We start from the raw sequence: 17,234 nt of genomic DNA on the forward strand, positions 1-17,234 counted from the left end.
TCAACTTTTAAAATGGTGATGGTGAGAAGGAAGTTGATTATGGTGCCACCCCCTACAATATTCATGGCATCCCTTAATATCATTTTCCCCAAAATACCTTCGATCTCTCATGGAATCGAAGAACTTAACAGCCTCGCGAACCCCATCAGGCCCCTTAATCAAAGTACACAAAAATGAAACATAAGCAGGCTCGTTGGTAGGGTCCCAACCACTCTCAATCACCATCTCAGCAAAAGTCTCTTTAGCTCCAACAACATTGCCTTCACTCTCCCAACGCTCCATCACGATGGCGTAGGTGTCACCATCAAGCCTAATTTCATTTTTCACATCTTGCAAATAGTCATAAGCCTTTAGGGTTTTCCCACCACTGCACACAACACTCATGAGTGTGTTCAATGCCACGACATCCCTGACGCACCGATAATTCTCCATCACCTTGAAGGTGGAGAAGGCATCTCTGGGGAGCCTCGCCGCGACATAGCTACTGAAGACAGAGGCAAATGTGGCTAGCGAGATGAGTCAGAGGCGCTTGGCCATGGAGTTGATGGCGTCCCACATTGTGTCGAAGAGGTGATTCTTGCCGAGGACGTTGACTGCGAGATTCCAGGAGTAGGGGGTGTGGTCATGGTGAAGGCGGTGGCCGGCCCATCGGAAAAACTTGACGACTTGTGCGGGGAAGTCGTAGGAGAGCTTGAGGACGTCTTCGACGTCGTTTTGGGTGACCCTGATGCCAGAATCCTCTAGGGCTTTCTCGACGGCGACAGAGAGGGTGGTGGAGAAGATCTCGAAGGGGGTTTGGGTTTTCGGTGACAGGGTTTTTGGTGGCGGTGGTGTTGCTGAGAGTGGCTTGTTGTGGCGGTTGAAGAAGGTGAAGGAGAATTTGAATTCGAATGCGATTAATTGAGTTTACATTACCAACATCCTGAGGAACTAGAACGAAACCCTAACAACAAGACGCACTGAGAAAGAAGAAGAAGCAACATCAAGTCAACAACTCGAGGTGATGAACAACAACAAATTAAACATGCCCTTATATTATACAACGTTTGGTCATACTATGTGTACCTTACAATTTTGTTAAATTAATATAATTTTTATGTTTTGTGAAATATTGAATAATGGTAGATAGTATAAAAGTAAGGATTGTGTTTGTGGATGGTGAAGATGGTGGTGGCCGGCGGTGATGACAACGGTCGTGGTGGTGGCGTGATGGAGTTTAGTGGTTATGGTAGTGGTGATGCTGAGTGGTGGTGGCGGTGGTTGTAGTGGTAGTGGTGGTGATGATGAGGGTGTTGGTGGAGAGTAGTGTGGTGGTGGCAATTTTGTACGGGCGGTAGTAGCGGTTCGCGTTGTGGCGGTGGTGGTGATGTTGGAAGGCGATCTGATGATGGTGGTGGTGGCAGTAGTGGTGATAGTGGTGGTGGTGGAGGGTGGTGGCGATAGTGATGGTGGCAGCAACAGTGGTGGTAGCACTGGTAGAAGGTGGTGATGATGTAGTGTTGGTGGCGGTGAATTAAATATTTTCATGTAGATCATACATCACACTCTTATCAGCCTTATTTTTCATCTATAAGATAGATTAAATAATTTATCATTTCAATGTATAAGAGTGAATTGATGAATAAACTTATATAATACAAAGTTAGCACCAAACAATGGATAAATTCATAATTGTTGTATTAGTTTATAATATCATGTCTAATACGACATAATAATATGCATCAAGTTTGGTACCACCTTCACACACTCTCTCGCCACTCAAATTTACCGCACTTATGTTTGCGGGAACTTAATACACATTGTAAACATAAATATGGAATACAAATTATATATTCCACAATCATAAATGCTTAAAAATTGAAGGCATGAGAATGTAAAAGGGTGATACCAAAATTAATGACGAGAAAAATCTATGAAAAATAAGAGTGAAGGTTCCTCTTAAAATAATCACAGTTTCTGGTTCCTACAATAGAGTAATTCATGTGTAAAACATAAACCTAACACATTAGATTTATGAAGAACTAATTAAAAACCTCCAACACATTGAATGAAAAATAAAAATAGTATACTTTTAAAATGGTGATGGTAAGAAGGGAGTTGATTTTGGTGCCACCCTCTACAATGTTCGTTGCACCCCTTAATATCATTTTTCCAAAATACCTCTTTCATAACCATCATTTTTCTTATCTCTAGCTTCCTACAAACCATTCACCATCTCTCAACTCATTCACCATCTCTTTCCCCTTAATCTCTCACATTCTCCTCACTTCATCTTCCTCACAAGTGGAGAACAAGAAGAGCTTTGGGATAAGCTTAGCAGTCATCAAGCTTCTCCTCCATCATCTCCATTACATCTATTTCATTTTATTGACTAAACTGTGTGAGGTACGAGTTTTTTTCCCCACATTTCTAAATTGCGAAATATATTTTCAACCTTCCACACTTATAATGTGTGGGTACTTTCTGCACATTGTAAGCGCAATGTGTATTATTAAAGACAACTTATTCTTCTACCGCACTTTAATGTGCGGTATTATTACACATTCCACACTTATATGTGAGGAAGAAAAATAATGTTACCACACTTTAAAGTGCGGAATAATACATATTCCACACATATATGTGTGAAATAAAAAACTTTTGTCATACTTTAAGTAGCGTATCTTTAATCTAGGCTTCTACACATTTAGTTGTGGAAGTCATTTTCTGAAATATTGACATTGAGCGTTTTACATGTAGTATTGTCATGAATATGGTAGTGTAAGAGGAAGTGGATAAGGTGTGGATAAGGTGCGTAATGTATCATGTGACAATGACCAACATAGAAGGGAACGACCGAATGCTAAATGTGTGGATTGTGCATTTGCACCGAGAAATACAACTGATTATATAATAGTTAACCTTCTTTGTGCTTCGTAGATATTTGAAACTCGACATGATCTGTTCGCGTGAGCTCATTTTGTAGGGAAAGATAATGGTTTTGTTGTTGTTACTACAAGGTCGGATTTTAGAAACCTTAAGATGAACAAACTTCTAACATTAAGGTGTGAGCGGAGTGGTAAGAACATGCTGTACAAGAAAAATTTGACACACAAAAGCTCAAGAATAAGAAAATGTGAGTGTTCTCTTAAGCTAAGAGGAAGATTTGGGAAGATAAGAGGAGGTTGGAGGCTAGAAGTCTTATATGAGTTTCATAACCATGAAAGAGCATAGGCATTACTTAGGCATGCATAGGTTCGTTGAAATAAGGGCATACTATGCCACCTACTATTCATCAATGGCGGGGATATTGCGATCCATATTGGATGAACGACCTCATATTTTGAAAACATGAATCAATGCAAACAAGAAATTGCAGTTAAACAATTTGGGTTGCGCGCCTAGTTTTATAGACATTACTACAGTTTGAACATAAGTATAATTTGTAATTATGTGTTACTGAATAATCCTGAATTATGGTTATGGTTGTTTAGAATTTGGAGGCATGTTTTCTGTCTTTGTAACAACAAATAACATTCTATCACAAGACCTGAAAAATATTCCACATATGTGTGCAGTGATAATTGTTTTTCGTACTTTACTTTGCAAAACATGCTTTTAACGTCACATGCACATGTGTAAACATACTCCGCACTTTTCTATGTTGAAATATGTCTTTATTTAATATCTACACATCTCTATTTATTCTTAATCTTTGTTTCAGATATCAAAATTATGTTGAGACTAAGAAATTGTAAGGCATTTCAGAATCTCTAATTCTTGAGACAATTATCATTGGACAAAAGTTAATGCAACGTACTACTAACCATCTCTCCGAGAGCTACACCAACCTCCTAAGGTATTTCTCCATAGGGAGAGTTATTATTCACTTTCTTGGTTCCTATTTTAATATTCTGAGCACATATCCCATGAGTTCCATTATTTATTAGAACTTGATGATTGATATACCTCGATGTAGCATTAATTGTTCACAATCCAAGAAAGTTTAATAACACATGGTATGAGATATGATATGTAACTTACCTCTGTATCGCGTCACCAGTTGTTCTTCATCACATAAAGCTTTTATTTGTATTCTCCTTTGGTGTTGGGTTAAACCAGTTAGGCCATTAGTAGAAAAATACTTTTCATATTTAAAAAAACTTACCGTCTAGTAGAAAAATACTGATGTTGGTATAATGTTAAGTAAACAATCAGCTAGAATGTGTAATAGTACATGATTGATAGCAGCCTTTCAGGCTTGCTGTCCAACACAGAGAATCTGGATTCGTAGTACTCAATGACACCTAAATACTCATTATTTCACGCACAACATCAGGAGGTAACATCATACTCAAGCGAGCTAAATTCCAAGCCTCATTAGTCCACAAATCAGAGACCTTATGAGTGCTATCCGAGATATGAACAAAAGGGAGTTAATGACATAACTTCTTGGAACCCAACCAATCATCATACCAAATAGATGAGCCATCATTGCCAAGCTGCGGATGAAACCCATCACACACAAGCTCCATTGCTCCAGATATCCCCTTCAAAATGTAGGAGTCCACATTCTTATAGATCCCTGCAAGAATTGATTTCTCCACCAAATACTGTTGTGAAAGAGCCTGAACCCACGACTTATGTTGTTCATGCAAGAAGATATCCACCAATTTCCCAAGCATAGCTACATTGTTCAATTGTGCATCTCTCAATTCCAGCTCACCATGCTCCTTAGGAAAAGTTACATCATGCCAATGCACCAAGCTCCAACCCCAAGTTTGACCACCCTTTGACCATAAGCTCACGAATCCGCTTATACACAAACTAACTGGGGTAACCAAAGAGTTTTTATAGTCTACACAAGGAGAGAAGACAACACTGATTTAGCTAGACAAAGCTTCCCAGATCTATTCAAAAGACGAGTCTTCTAAGAGGCTAGTCTTGCATTCACCTTATCCATGAGGGGTGCAAAAGAAACCTTATCGACTTTCCCTTCAAGAGAGGTATACCAAGGTATTTACAAAGATTACTAGCCCATTGTATACCCAAAATAAACAATAGCTCTTGTTAGACTTGAGGACCCACAATTTTTTTAGCAAAACATCCTTGACTTCTCCAAGTTCACCCTCATGCCTAACTCCTCACAAAAATCTTTCAAAACCTTTGCCATGACCTGCATCTACTTCTTGTTTGCTTGGCCAAAGAGCAACACATCATCTCCAAAGAAGAGGTGAAAAACACTAATATCCTCTCGCGTAATCCGGATAGGACGAAAAACTCCATCATCAACAAGTTTCTGAGTTTGAATCGCAAGCCTCTCCATGCAAAGGACAAAGAGGTAGGGAGATAGAGGGTCCCTATGCCTGAGGCCTCTTTGAGGGGAGGCTTTTAACCATTCCACAAAATGGATATAGAAGCATACTGAACAACCCACATAATTAGATCAACAATAGTTTGATGGGAATTCCAAATCATATAACGTCATATGCTTTCAGGGCTGGCCCAAGGGTAAAGTCACCCAAACAAGATCTTTAGGCCTCAAAAAAAATATTTACTAAGAAAAAAAGGCCTCAAAAATAGTTTTTTACTAAGAAAAAAAGACCCAAAAAAAACCATCCATTAATACTAAGTCAAAAAGATCCAAAAAAAAATGCATCACTTAAAAGTAGGCTTTATGCCTTATTTTGTGTTGGGCCGGCCCTCTATGCTTTCTCCAAGTCCAACTTTAGAGCCACTAGTCATCCCTTTCGCTTGTAAGTATGAATTGTGTGTGCATCACCTCTTGATGAGCTAAGACGATATTGTCCTTGGTTCCAAGCCCAGAGATAAAGTTGACTTTATATTATTGATCAGATCTGGTTGCCAGATAATTAATACAATCTCCGCGAATATAATATAATATAATATAGTTTTATATAATATAATATAATATAGTTTTATATTAATATAAAACTATATTATATTATATTATATAAAACTATATTATATTATATAAAACTATATTATTTTCTTATATTTAGACTATAAATAGCCAAGCACATGAGGTTAGAAATCCAAAATTTCTTCTAACACAGCAAGTCCTTGCTTTATTTCCCTCAGTCTCACACTCTCACTCTCAGTTGATCAATGGAGTCCTCTCAGGTGAAGCAGAACGAGGCGGTTCCTGCCCTCTCAACCCAATCACCTCTACCTCCACCACCTCCCAATTCACGGGCCACCCCACACCACCAACCAACACCACCATCTTCTGCTTGTGCCCCTGCTTATCATCAATGTACTTGCGGTTTCGTCCACCACTTCTCGCCAAACATCACCCTCTGTAAGTACATCATTTCCATGCCCATGCATTTTGTTTGATTTATCAGAAATAATTGTGATTTTTTAAAATTTTATTTTGTAGCTCCGGCCACCCCTTACCAGCCACCATCACCAGCTGCAACTGCTCCTTGTAACTACACACTCCATTTCCATGCACATTTTGTTTTATTTTCTTAGGGTATGATATTAATTTTTTTATTTCCATGCGTCCACCCCTTAATTCTTTTGCAGCTGCGCTCACCCAGCAAGATGCACCATCACCTACAGCTACTGCTGCTGCTCCTGCTCTTTGTAAGCACCATCACCATCACATTCAGTATTTATTTTTCTTACAAAAATGTCTTTTATTAGGGCTCTTTGTATGTACCAAATAGTTATTTACAGCTGCTTCTACTGCCACCCCTCACCATGAACCATCATCTAGTTTTCATGCTTTGGCTCCATTTCCATCTCCATTTGTTTGATTTTTAACCTTTTTCTTTCCATTTTGCAGCTGGTGTGGTCCCTCCTCATGAATGTATTTTCAGTGGCGGCCACCGTCCAACAATCACCACTCCCTGTAAGTTCTTCATCTCCACCCCTTTGTTTGTTTTAGCAAAATTTGAGATTTTTTTTTTCTTTTTCAAAAATTTTATTTTGAATTTTTTTTGCAGCTCTGGCCAGCCCTCACCATCCACCACCATCAGCTGCTACTGTTCCTCGTAATTACTCACTCCATTTGCATGCCCCTTTAGCTTGATTTATTAGAAATTGAGATTTTTTTTACGTAACAAAAATGTTTTTTTTTCTCAGCTGCTGCTGCTGCTACTGCCACCCCACACCATGAACCATCATCTACTATTCTTGCTCTTCGTAAGTGCTCCATTTTCATTCCCATTTGTTTGACTTTTTACAAATTTGCATGTTTCATATTTGTGTGTGGCGTGGTTATGTAATTTTGGAGCTGCAGTAACAACTCACCGTGTTTAATATTTTTTCTTTAACTTTGCAGCTGCAGACACCCCTTATCATGAACCATCACCTTCTTCTGCCATTGCTCCTACTCTTGGTAACTACTCCATTCCCATGCGATTTTGTTTGATTTTGTTAGGGTTTGAGTTTTTTCAATTAAACTTATATATTTTTTATTTTGCAGCTGTGTCCACCCTTCAGCCTGCACCATCATCCACAACTGCTACTTCTTCTCTATGTAAGTGCCCCATTTCGATCCAATCCATTTTATTTTGCAGTTATATATGTTGTGATCGATCTCTTTCAGAAGCCTCACCTTTTTGAATATATGGTGTTATTTATTCTTTGAAAAATTCCAGCAACGCATTCTCCAATATACTCTCTCCTATAGTTACGTTAAAAATTCATTTGAGATCCACTATATCATTTGTGTCCCACTTTCAATTTGGTGGGTTGTACTCATTTTGACAATACTCACATGAATTCTAATCAACAAGAGAAAGTGTATTCAGAATAATGTGTAAGTGAGTCTGCTTCTAGTTCTCTTCTTATGTTTTTCTTGGGTGTTTTGCAAGTTTTATGTTGGTGTGGAAAAAAGTTAGTGATTGCCCCAAATATTTTAATTTTTCACTAGAGAAAATAGGTTCATTAGCATAGAATATCTCTAATCTTGTTGATTGATCTTATCAGGTTTTTCTATGCTGAAGTACAAGAGTAGGTTGAATATGCTTGTCCAGAAGTTAGACATCTCAGATCCTAAATTTGATACTGTTTGTGAGGGACCTGCACATGCTCCAAAGTTTAAATCAAGCGTGTGGGTAGATAATACTTGGTTCAAATCACAAACCACTTTCTCTAAGCGGAAAGATGCTGAGGAAGATGTCTCCAAAGTCGCTTTAGAAGAACTGCATGCAAGATTACATGCTCAGCAAGAAGTCTCTAAAGATAAGGATGATGGACGCTCTCTTATTTTAGAGGTATGTTGCAAAATATTTTTTAATACTGTTTTCTCAAATTGATTACAAATTTCAAGCTATGTTAGATTGCTTATTTATATTGCTTGATATGAGTACAATTTTTTCCTTTAATTTTGTCTAACCCTAATACTTTGATTCAAATTGATTTTTTTTAATCATGTGTTTTCCAAAATTAGGAACTGTATTTCGTTGTACATTCTTATGCTTGTTTTCTGTTTATTTAAGATTTGATTTATTCAGATTTGGTTATCCTCTTCTCTAGCACCAAATGTTTTCCATAGATAATATACTATATTGGATTTGTGACTGGTTATGTAGTTGTATTTAAATTTATTGTGATCCTTATAATCTTGTTTAACCTTTTATACACGTGAATATTTGCATGCCCATTATAATCTAGCTTGCCCATTCACCTTTTCAGGACATGATGTGTCACATATAATTTACTTTCACTAAATGATTAAGCACCATTCTTGATGACATATATCCATATTTTGTAGTTTTAGATTGTCTTGTTAATATTATATTTCAATTGAGAATCCTTATGTTGTTACATCTTGTGATTGTTTTACAGAAGAGTCGACTTTCAAAAGCTATCTTGTATGAGTATACTCTTAAAATGAAGGTAGAAAAGCCTACTTACCATACTATTAGGCAAGAAGTTTTGCGTGGCCGTTTTATATCATCTGTAGTTGTCAATGGTATGAGCTATAAGGGTGAAGCCAATAAAAATAAGAAAGATGCCGAGCAGTCAGCAGCATGTGCTGCCATTCTTAAAATCCTAGGTATGGTTTTTCATGAGATTTATGTGTGTACGTAGAAGTTTCATTTAGCTATGCAGAGACTAATTCAGTGCATATAAAAAACAGGTGGATCTACTTCAGGAATACTCTCTGAGATATTGGAGTCAAGATCTATTGATTTTGCTGCACCCGAGCGAGACACTTCACAAAGTGTTGAGGCTACTGCTCCTGTTTCTGTCATAGCAAATGGCAGTGAAACAGATAGTGAAATTCCTGCACCTTCTCATATGCCTTCCTCAGCTGGAGAATTTCAGATGCCTGAACATGAATCATCCATTGGAGCCTCCATGCCACAAAACATGTCTCTCCAATCCGGCCAAGAGCAGTCTATTGGTGATGGTTCAACTTCGAGAAAGAGGCAAAGGACTGTAGGTCATCAAGTTGCTTATGGAAGTGCAACAAATGATGAACTTCCTCCGCCATCTTAAATGCCTTACTCAGATGGAGCCCGAAGATGAACCATCCCTTGAAGCCATCATCTAACCTGTAGGTCTTCAGGTTGCTGATTGAATAAACAGCGAAAGAACTAGAGGGATGTGTGCTTGTTACAGTGGCTGTTATGTAACCTAGCAAAGCAAGGCACATGGGTGTTCATTTTACAGTGGCTTTTTTGTACTTGTTGCAGTCTTTCAAATTTGATGTTTTTCAGTTTTTCTTTCAAATTGGATGTTTTCTTTGTTGAGTAGCAAAGCAAGGCACATGGATGTTTTTCATTTTACAGTGGCTTTGTTGTAATTTTTATTTGGTTTGTTAGAAAGGTCTTTTGACCCAGTAGGCACTAGGCACAGTGACCTTGGAGACTCTCTGGAATCTGGATAGAAGTGTTGGTTTATGTTTGAAAGCATGTAGCATTTCCTTTTATTTACTATCTCTTTTATACTCTCTTGAGAATGCATATTTACACCTGAGAGCAATTAAGCTGGTACTTCTGTTAAACTGAGTAACAAGTGCACTTAGCAATTAGCATATTAACCTTGATATTGATATATAAAATATGTGTTACAAACATTTCATTTCATTAATTAGTGTGAATCCATAATTAAGTATAATATGTAAAATTAGCCAGGTGTACTCAAATAATAGTGAAAAGTCAGATGTCAGAAGCAGTTGGCAAATTTTGAAGATTATTGAGGGACTAATTTGAATCAGTTCAGAAAGAGTTGGTCAATTATGTTAGACTGTCTCCTTGAGACAAGGAAAATGAATTGCTCTATTTTCCACTTAATGCCAGCTCTTGATTTTCCCCCTTGTCCCGTAAGTTGTTATTATTCTGCAAAATGAAACACATGGATGATGATCTTCTTCAGTCCGGGTCTACAAATAGATATATTCAAACACTTTCAAGAGGTGTGAGACATTGTGCTGCCCAAAAAAGAAATAAAATTAAAAAATAATAACATATATAAGATGCTGATTGCTGAAGAAGGGGGAAACTGAAGCTGGGTTTGGCACTTGGAATTCGTTATTGGATTAAAAATTCATATGCATAGAATCTGCTCAATTAAATTGTGGCTTGTCTTGTGGGCCAGTAGTGAATGGTGGAAATTTCTTGCATAAACTTAAGGGATTCAAGTGGGATAAACTAGCATGACAAAAAAAAAAGGTGTGATTATGTACTAGCGGAATAATTTATTGGCACATCATTATTGAGTTATTTTTTTTAAGCATTTGTTGGGAGAGCCTACACACTTAACGTGATCTCAGAGTTTCGAATGATTAGTCTCATGGTTGTCGGCTGTGGGGAAATCTTGGGAAATAAAAAAGTTATTGAGTTATTTTTTATAGGCAAATGTTAGTTGCTAATAATGTTAGTAAATTAGTCATCATCAGAGTTCGAACCCTGGACCCTTCACCCTCCCAAACTCTTATGTCTCCTACCTCTTATCACTTGAGCTAACATTCGGCATTATCAGGAGCTCAAAAGCGGATTTGGAGGCGACCCTTTTCGTCAGTTTATACATCTTTGTATTTGGATGTTGTTAGCTAGTTTTGGTTTTTAATTTGTTAATTTTCCTCTTGTAACAAAAAATACTTATAACTCTATTACTTTGTCCCTCAACTCTTGTGAATGGAAAAAACCTCTTAGTCAATCTCCTATACCGCTTAGTGCAATGACAATATGACGAGGAATTAGTCTCAAGACTATCAGAGTTGCAGATATACCATGGTTAACACCAAAAACTAATTACCTAGATTAGTTCACCATATTTAACTTGGATATGCTGGCAGAATAATTTATTGGCACAGGTAGTTAATCATCAATTAACAAAATAGTTCACCATAAAAGTGTATTTAACTTAATGACCTAGGTTTGCATGTTCTTATTTTGCTAAGATCAGGTTTATTCTATTTATGTTGACATTTTAGAGTTAGTTAATGAGGAAGTTCAATGATAAATTAAGGATGTATGTCAAATTTAATTAAATGAATCGAATACAACCTTCTAACGCTCCAGAAGCATGTAAAAGTTTTTTATGTTAGTTATTGTTCTTCAAAAAATCAATGTTAAATAATATTCTTGATCTTTTGTGGTGGTGTACAACTCTGAAAGGATTTCCCTGCATAGTTGTGTAGCATTAACATAGTAGAAGAAGTACTTGAAAACACTCTCGCCCTCAAGTCACTATAAAAGTAAAGAGAGAAGCATAAAATTGTAGAGGAACAATGAGTAAATGAAATGGATAATCCTAATTGAAATGAATGACCAAAATGAGATATTTCGAAAAAAGATAACGTATAAAGTCTGATTAAATTTTTATGTAGCAACACTTAAAAGAGCCAATGAGACTATTTTGTAGCTAGACTTGAACAGCTTTAAAGCATTTCAGTATGAATTTGTCTATATGGTCATAGTAATTGATAAAGTAAAGTGATGATAAGCTTGTTAATTACTTAGTTTTTTTGCTTTGATTCACAAGTCGTACCCATTTTACTTAGTTCAATATATAGTAGATAAATGGAACAAATAAAATAAGTTATGCCAATCAGTGCTGTTAGCATGTTGAATATAACTAGTTCCAGACAAGACTGCATAGAATGTTAAGATGCAGTGCAAAATAGAATACAAGTCCACGTGCTTAAGGGATTGAAAGGAAGCATGTAAGAAGCCACCTCAGTCCTCAAGTAGCTTCTTCATCAAAGAGAGAGACGTGGGTATTGCGAAGGATCCGGCGACCCTTATGCTGCAATTTGCAATGTTTTCATCTCCTCTGCTTCCAATCCAATGCATTAACTTCTGCCAGCTAACAATCCCAATATCATGAAGGTCAATTAAACAGCATCATTGAAATTCATAAACACACATCAATATTATTTTAGTATTAGATTTTCATCTCTTGTTTCCCTATACTTAATATCTCTGTCAGCACCAACACAATTTGCGTGTGGATAAGACTGAGAACACAAGTTCGAATATATAGAAAGTCATTTGTTGGGAGAGACAGCTATTGTTTTTCAAACGGGCCGGGTGGAGACATCGATCTAAAACAAAAGCAAAAATATACATGTTTGGAAATCCTTCTAGAATTGATTTCGAAGCCAAAATCAATTCAGGCGAAACATTGATGTGATGCGACTTGTGAGTAGCTTCTGGTGCAAGAACTAATTCTGATGAAAGAGAAGCCGATCAAAACATACTAATAAAACATAATTAACTTGAGTTGTTGACATCTACAAATAGGCCTCCCTCACTAGTTGTCATTCTCATTGTTGACCTGCCTGAACAAACCATAATTGTATTTTGCAATTAGTTTCCCTTCACCTCTCTAATGGCATTGGCCAAACACCAAATTACACATGATTCAATCAACATGGGAAGCAAGGTTCAAACTTGTGTTTTCAATGAGTACCACCACAAATCTCTGCTTGAAGAGGAAGGTGGCTCACAGAATACCAATGGACTCAGCAATGATTCAGCTATAACCCATTCTTCTCCTTCTCTATGTGGTACTAGCAATGATGGGTATGTTTATCATAAGAGTACAAACTATCAGCTTGAAGAAGCAGAGTCTTTGATTGATTTCAAAGACAGTGGGAAAAGCAATCTTATGCAAGCTAGTGGATCTTTGCTTAGCTTTCAGAAAGAGCACTGTGTTTGGGAGAATGATTTGCAGCATCAAGGGTATAACCAATGGAACCAAATTCAGTTAGGAACACAAGAATCAGTCTTGAAAAAACGCCCTTCTATGGTATTGCTTCCTCAATTAAGCTAGTCCTTAGAACTTCTTGTTTTTTCCTGAAATTAGAATGGAAATTGATGTCAATTTTGTTGTTTAAAGGGAGAGAACATGAAAGCTGTGAAGAAGCAATGCTCAACTGAGAGTATAGCACCAAAACCAAAGTCAAGCTCATCCAAGGATCCTCAAAGTGTGGCTGCCAAGGTTTGCTTCAATCCGAAGTTAATTTATGTTAGATTTGTACAAAGTTTTGATTGCAAACTAAGCAAGATTAGAATATTGGGACTTAATGTTCATAGAATGTTTGTCTCACAGAATAGAAGGGAAAGGATAAGTGAGAGGTTGAAGATACTACAAGAACTTGTGCCTAATGGCTCCAAGGTGGGATTTCCTTTTTCGAAATAACTTTTAATTTATCTGAGAAAATTATCAAAGACTTTTGATTTAGATAGATGATTTAACTTTGATGGTGAATTTTGCAGGTTGATTTGGTTACCATGCTAGAGAAAGCAATTAGTTATGTAAAGTTTCTCCAATTGCAAGTGAAGGTGAGATTTAAAAGAATATCTTCTTCTCCTTCTTTGATGTACAGTTTTCTTACTTGCCTCAAACTAAACTAATGCTTTGAACTGAAACTTGGCAATTAGCTTATGACATGTTTGTTCTCTCAAAATTGTTCATGGTGCAGGTGTTGGCAACTGATGAATTTTGGCCTGTCCAAGGTGGAAAAGCTCCTGATATTTCCCAAGTAAAAGAAGTCATTGATGCCATTCTTTCATCCCAAAGAGATAGAAGTTCAGGCTCAAACTAGATGATTTGAAGATCATGAATTTTCAGGGAAATAATATCACACAATATTTCAAGCACAACTTTGCGTACTTAGAAAAACCTTGCTCTGAAGAGTTGGTCATTCTGAAGGGCATTTTAGCAAAATTTATATTAGTGGCGATGCGAGTGTTCAAATTGAGTGAATAGTCAAATTGATCCATAAAAGTGTAGGGCGTTGGCCAATTCATCCCTAAAAGAAGAAAATACTCATACAATTTCTGATTGTGTAATATCCAGCACCGAACACAAGATCAATTTGACCATTCACTGGCTTTAGACTAGATCAATAGTACCTTCCCTTTTCCTTAACGATTATGTATTGTATATTTGTTTATGTTGAGCACATTATTAATTAGCATGGAATAAAAAGATATCAATCACGCGAGATTCAAATACTATAAAATCATACACTGTATTTCAACTTTTATCTCAAGTAGCCATGATAGATCGCAACAGCTTGGAGGTTAGGGTGGGGTACTTTCTTAAATCGCTACTGAATATAAATAAGTTGGCAGTTGACAAATAGAATAGACGAATTATTTGACATTTAGAAGTTTAGATAAAACAAAACGTCCTTTATTTTTTCCAATCAGTTAGAGATTAATTCTTTTCGAAGCCCAGAGATTATCAAAGGTGGATTTGAGTTTTGCCTTTCCGCTTAGGTTCTTTTCCATATTTGATATGACCAAGTTTTGAACTCTTGTCAAAGAGTAGTGTTTGGTGGCTCGAATTTTTTCCTTCACAAATTAAATGGACGACATATGGTTTTATTAGCTTGCAAAGTTTCTCACTATCTAGTAAAGATCCTTTAAAAAAATTAAGCATTTATAGATAGTAACCATTTATAGATGTGTCGTTAGAATTTAATTTAATAAACATAAAGTGTTGAGAAGTTGTTTAGTAACTTATCACCGACACTCTAAAATAATTGGAAATATAAAGAAACTTAATCATAACACCTTTTTTGGAGGTAAGCTAGCTATGAGTGATTCTATGTACATTTGATGATCTCTTAGTTCCATATCCTTTATCAAAGGCGAGCTAAGAGCCTCTCCAATGGTAGTATCTAATGTTAAATACATATTCATATGAATATCTATTACTATTGAAGTACATATTCAATCCTGTTGGAGAATCGATCAAAGATTCCAGCACACATTCAATGTGTCTCAGTCAAACTCAGAGTTAATGCTAGGGTTAGCATTAATCACTCACGATCCAGAAGAAAGAGAGAAGACACTAAACAGAAATTAACAAAAAACTAAAATGAGAGAGAATGATTATTGCATTGTATTCAACACTCTGAAAGAGTGATTATTAATACTGATTACATGGAGGGTCACAAGTCATATTACTAACATACTGAGGGACCTAACTATAAACTCAAGACTCTCAATTATATCACATAGCTATCCCAGAATTAACTTCTATTTCTAATACTCCCTCCTAATTCAGAATGGTAGCTATTGACACAATACTCAGCTTCTTGCATAGCACACTAAACCTTTCAGCTCTTAATGGTTTAGTGAAAAGATATGCAAGCTGTTCTTCAGTAGGGCAATGAACCAGCTCAAGTTTCCCTTTAGTCACCTCATCTCTCAAGAAGTGAAACCGAGTTTCTATATGTTTACTACGACCATGAGCCACAGGATGCTTAGCCAAATCAATGGCTGACTTGTTGTCAATCATCAGCTGCATAACTCTTGAACCTTTCAATCCAATCTCTTCCATTAACATGTTCAACCATGCAGCCTGACAAGCACTGAAGGAAGCAGCTACATATTCTGCTTCACAGGAAGAAAGAGCTACAATAGGCTGCTTCTTGGAACACCAACTAATTGGTGCATCTCCACATAAGAATACATAGCCAGTAGTACTCTTCCTATCATCCTTATCACCACTCCAATCAGAATCAACATAACCAGTTACTGCATTTCTCACATTGTAAGCTTTCTTAGGAAACAAAATACCATGATCCAGGGTTCCTTTTATATACCTCAGTATCCTTTTAGCTGCTAAAAAGTGTGACTCTTTAGGAGCCTCCATGAATTTACTGACCAGACCTACTCCATAGCTTATCTCAGGCCTGCTACAACAAAGATATCTCAAGGAACCCACCATCTGCTTAAACAATGTGGCATCCACTGATTTTCCAGGATCTGATTTAGTCAAAATCACTCCACATTCAACTAGAGTTGTTACTGCATTACAATCAGCCAAGTGAAACCTCTTCAAGATATCACTAGCATACTTTCTTTGGCTCATGAACACTCCCTTCTCAGTCCTGAGAAACTCTATTCCCCGAAAATATGACAAATCCCCCATATCACTCATTTCAAACTCCAACTGCATTCTCTCTTTAAATCTTTTAATCTCAGCTTCATCACTGCCAGTTACTAAAAGATCATCAACATATAAGCACACAATGATCATTCCTGTCTTTCTAGTCTTGTTCACATACACACCATGTTCAGAAGTACATTTGTGAAAGCCAAGCTCATGTAGGAATGAATCAATCCTCTTATTCCATGCCCGAGGGGCCTGCTTCAGGCCATACAAAGCCTTATGAAGCCTATACACCTTATGCTCACTTCCTCCAATCTCAAATCCAGAAGGTTGATTGACATAGACCTCCTCATCAAGAGGTCCATTAAGAAAAGCTGACTTCACATCTAACTGGTGAAGTTTCCAGTCCTTTAAGCTTGCTGCTCCCACAATCAACCTCACAGTCTCCATCCTAGCCACTGGAGCAAACACTTCAGTATAGTCCAACCCTTCTTTCTGTTGAAACCCTCTAGCAACTAACCTGGCCTTATACTTAGCAATTGTACCATCAGGCTTCATCTTAGTCTTATAGACCCATTTTACTGAGATTGGTTTCTTACCCTGAGGTAATTCAACTAAACTCCAAGTCTCATTCTTCTCAATGGACTTGAGTTCTTCCTTCATAGCACCAATCCAATTATCATGTTTCAGTGCTTCTTCTATGCTCACTGTCTCAACATCAACATGAAATGCCAAGTGCACAAGATCACCCTCTTGTGTCACTGCATTGTCAGGAAAAAAAATATAATCATTCAACCTGGAAGGTACCTGTCTTGTTCTCTGACTTCTAGTCACATTCCCACTAGGCAGAATCTCATTTACTTGCTCAGGAACAGGAAAAACACTCTCACTAGTGTCATTCAAGACAACTGGTA

The 17,234-nt window shown here is 37.1% G+C and overlaps 2 protein-coding genes and 1 pseudogene across 2 annotated transcripts; 2 read left to right on the forward strand and 1 right to left on the reverse strand.

Moving 5' to 3' along the window:
• On the reverse strand, window positions 1-906 carry LOC130724890 (pentatricopeptide repeat-containing protein At1g77360, mitochondrial-like; annotated as a pseudogene).
• A 2,813-nt stretch (window positions 907-3,719) lies between these two features.
• On the forward strand, window positions 3,720-9,934 carry LOC130724201 (uncharacterized). Its single transcript, XM_057575377.1, has 12 exons — window positions 3,720-3,838; window positions 6,082-6,301; window positions 6,383-6,430; window positions 6,532-6,591; window positions 6,794-6,859; window positions 6,954-7,001; window positions 7,093-7,152; window positions 7,292-7,348; window positions 7,436-7,489; window positions 7,942-8,228; window positions 8,803-9,013; window positions 9,098-9,934. The coding sequence occupies exons 2-12, from the start codon at window positions 6,109-6,111 to the stop codon at window positions 9,457-9,459; spliced, it is 1,446 nt and encodes a 481-aa protein (XP_057431360.1). The 5' UTR covers window positions 3,720-3,838; window positions 6,082-6,108; the 3' UTR covers window positions 9,460-9,934.
• A 2,796-nt stretch (window positions 9,935-12,730) lies between these two features.
• On the forward strand, window positions 12,731-14,421 carry LOC130723505 (transcription factor bHLH139-like). Its single transcript, XM_057574577.1, has 5 exons — window positions 12,731-13,218; window positions 13,309-13,410; window positions 13,522-13,587; window positions 13,689-13,754; window positions 13,895-14,421. Exons 1-5 carry the CDS (start codon window positions 12,799-12,801, stop codon window positions 14,015-14,017), a joined length of 777 nt encoding a protein of 258 aa, XP_057430560.1. The 5' UTR covers window positions 12,731-12,798; the 3' UTR covers window positions 14,018-14,421.
• The last annotated feature ends 2,813 nt before the right edge of the window (window positions 14,422-17,234 follow it).

Source organism: Lotus japonicus, chromosome 6 (genome assembly GCF_012489685.1).
Source record: "Lotus japonicus ecotype B-129 chromosome 6, LjGifu_v1.2".
Taxonomy (NCBI): domain Eukaryota; kingdom Viridiplantae; phylum Streptophyta; class Magnoliopsida; order Fabales; family Fabaceae; genus Lotus; species Lotus japonicus.

What these genes read in the sequence shown, in the direction of transcription:
- LOC130724201 (XM_057575377.1), top strand. Translation starts at nt 6,109, where the DNA reads ATGGAGTCCTCTCAGGTGAAGCAGAACGAGGCGGTTCCTGCCCTCTCA. An exon ending in CTCGCCAAACATCACCCTCT is followed by an intron (nt 6,302 to 6,382) that starts GTAAGTACATCA and finishes TTTATTTTGTAG; the next exon opens with CTCCGGCCACCCCTTACCAG. An exon ending in TGCCATTCTTAAAATCCTAG is followed by an intron (nt 9,014 to 9,097) that starts GTATGGTTTTTC and finishes TATAAAAAACAG; the next exon opens with GTGGATCTACTTCAGGAATA.
- LOC130723505 (XM_057574577.1), top strand. Translation starts at nt 12,799, where the DNA reads ATGGCATTGGCCAAACACCAAATTACACATGATTCAATCAACATGGGA. An exon ending in TTGTGCCTAATGGCTCCAAG is followed by an intron (nt 13,588 to 13,688) that starts GTGGGATTTCCT and finishes TGAATTTTGCAG; the next exon opens with GTTGATTTGGTTACCATGCT. An exon ending in TTCTCCAATTGCAAGTGAAG is followed by an intron (nt 13,755 to 13,894) that starts GTGAGATTTAAA and finishes TTCATGGTGCAG; the next exon opens with GTGTTGGCAACTGATGAATT.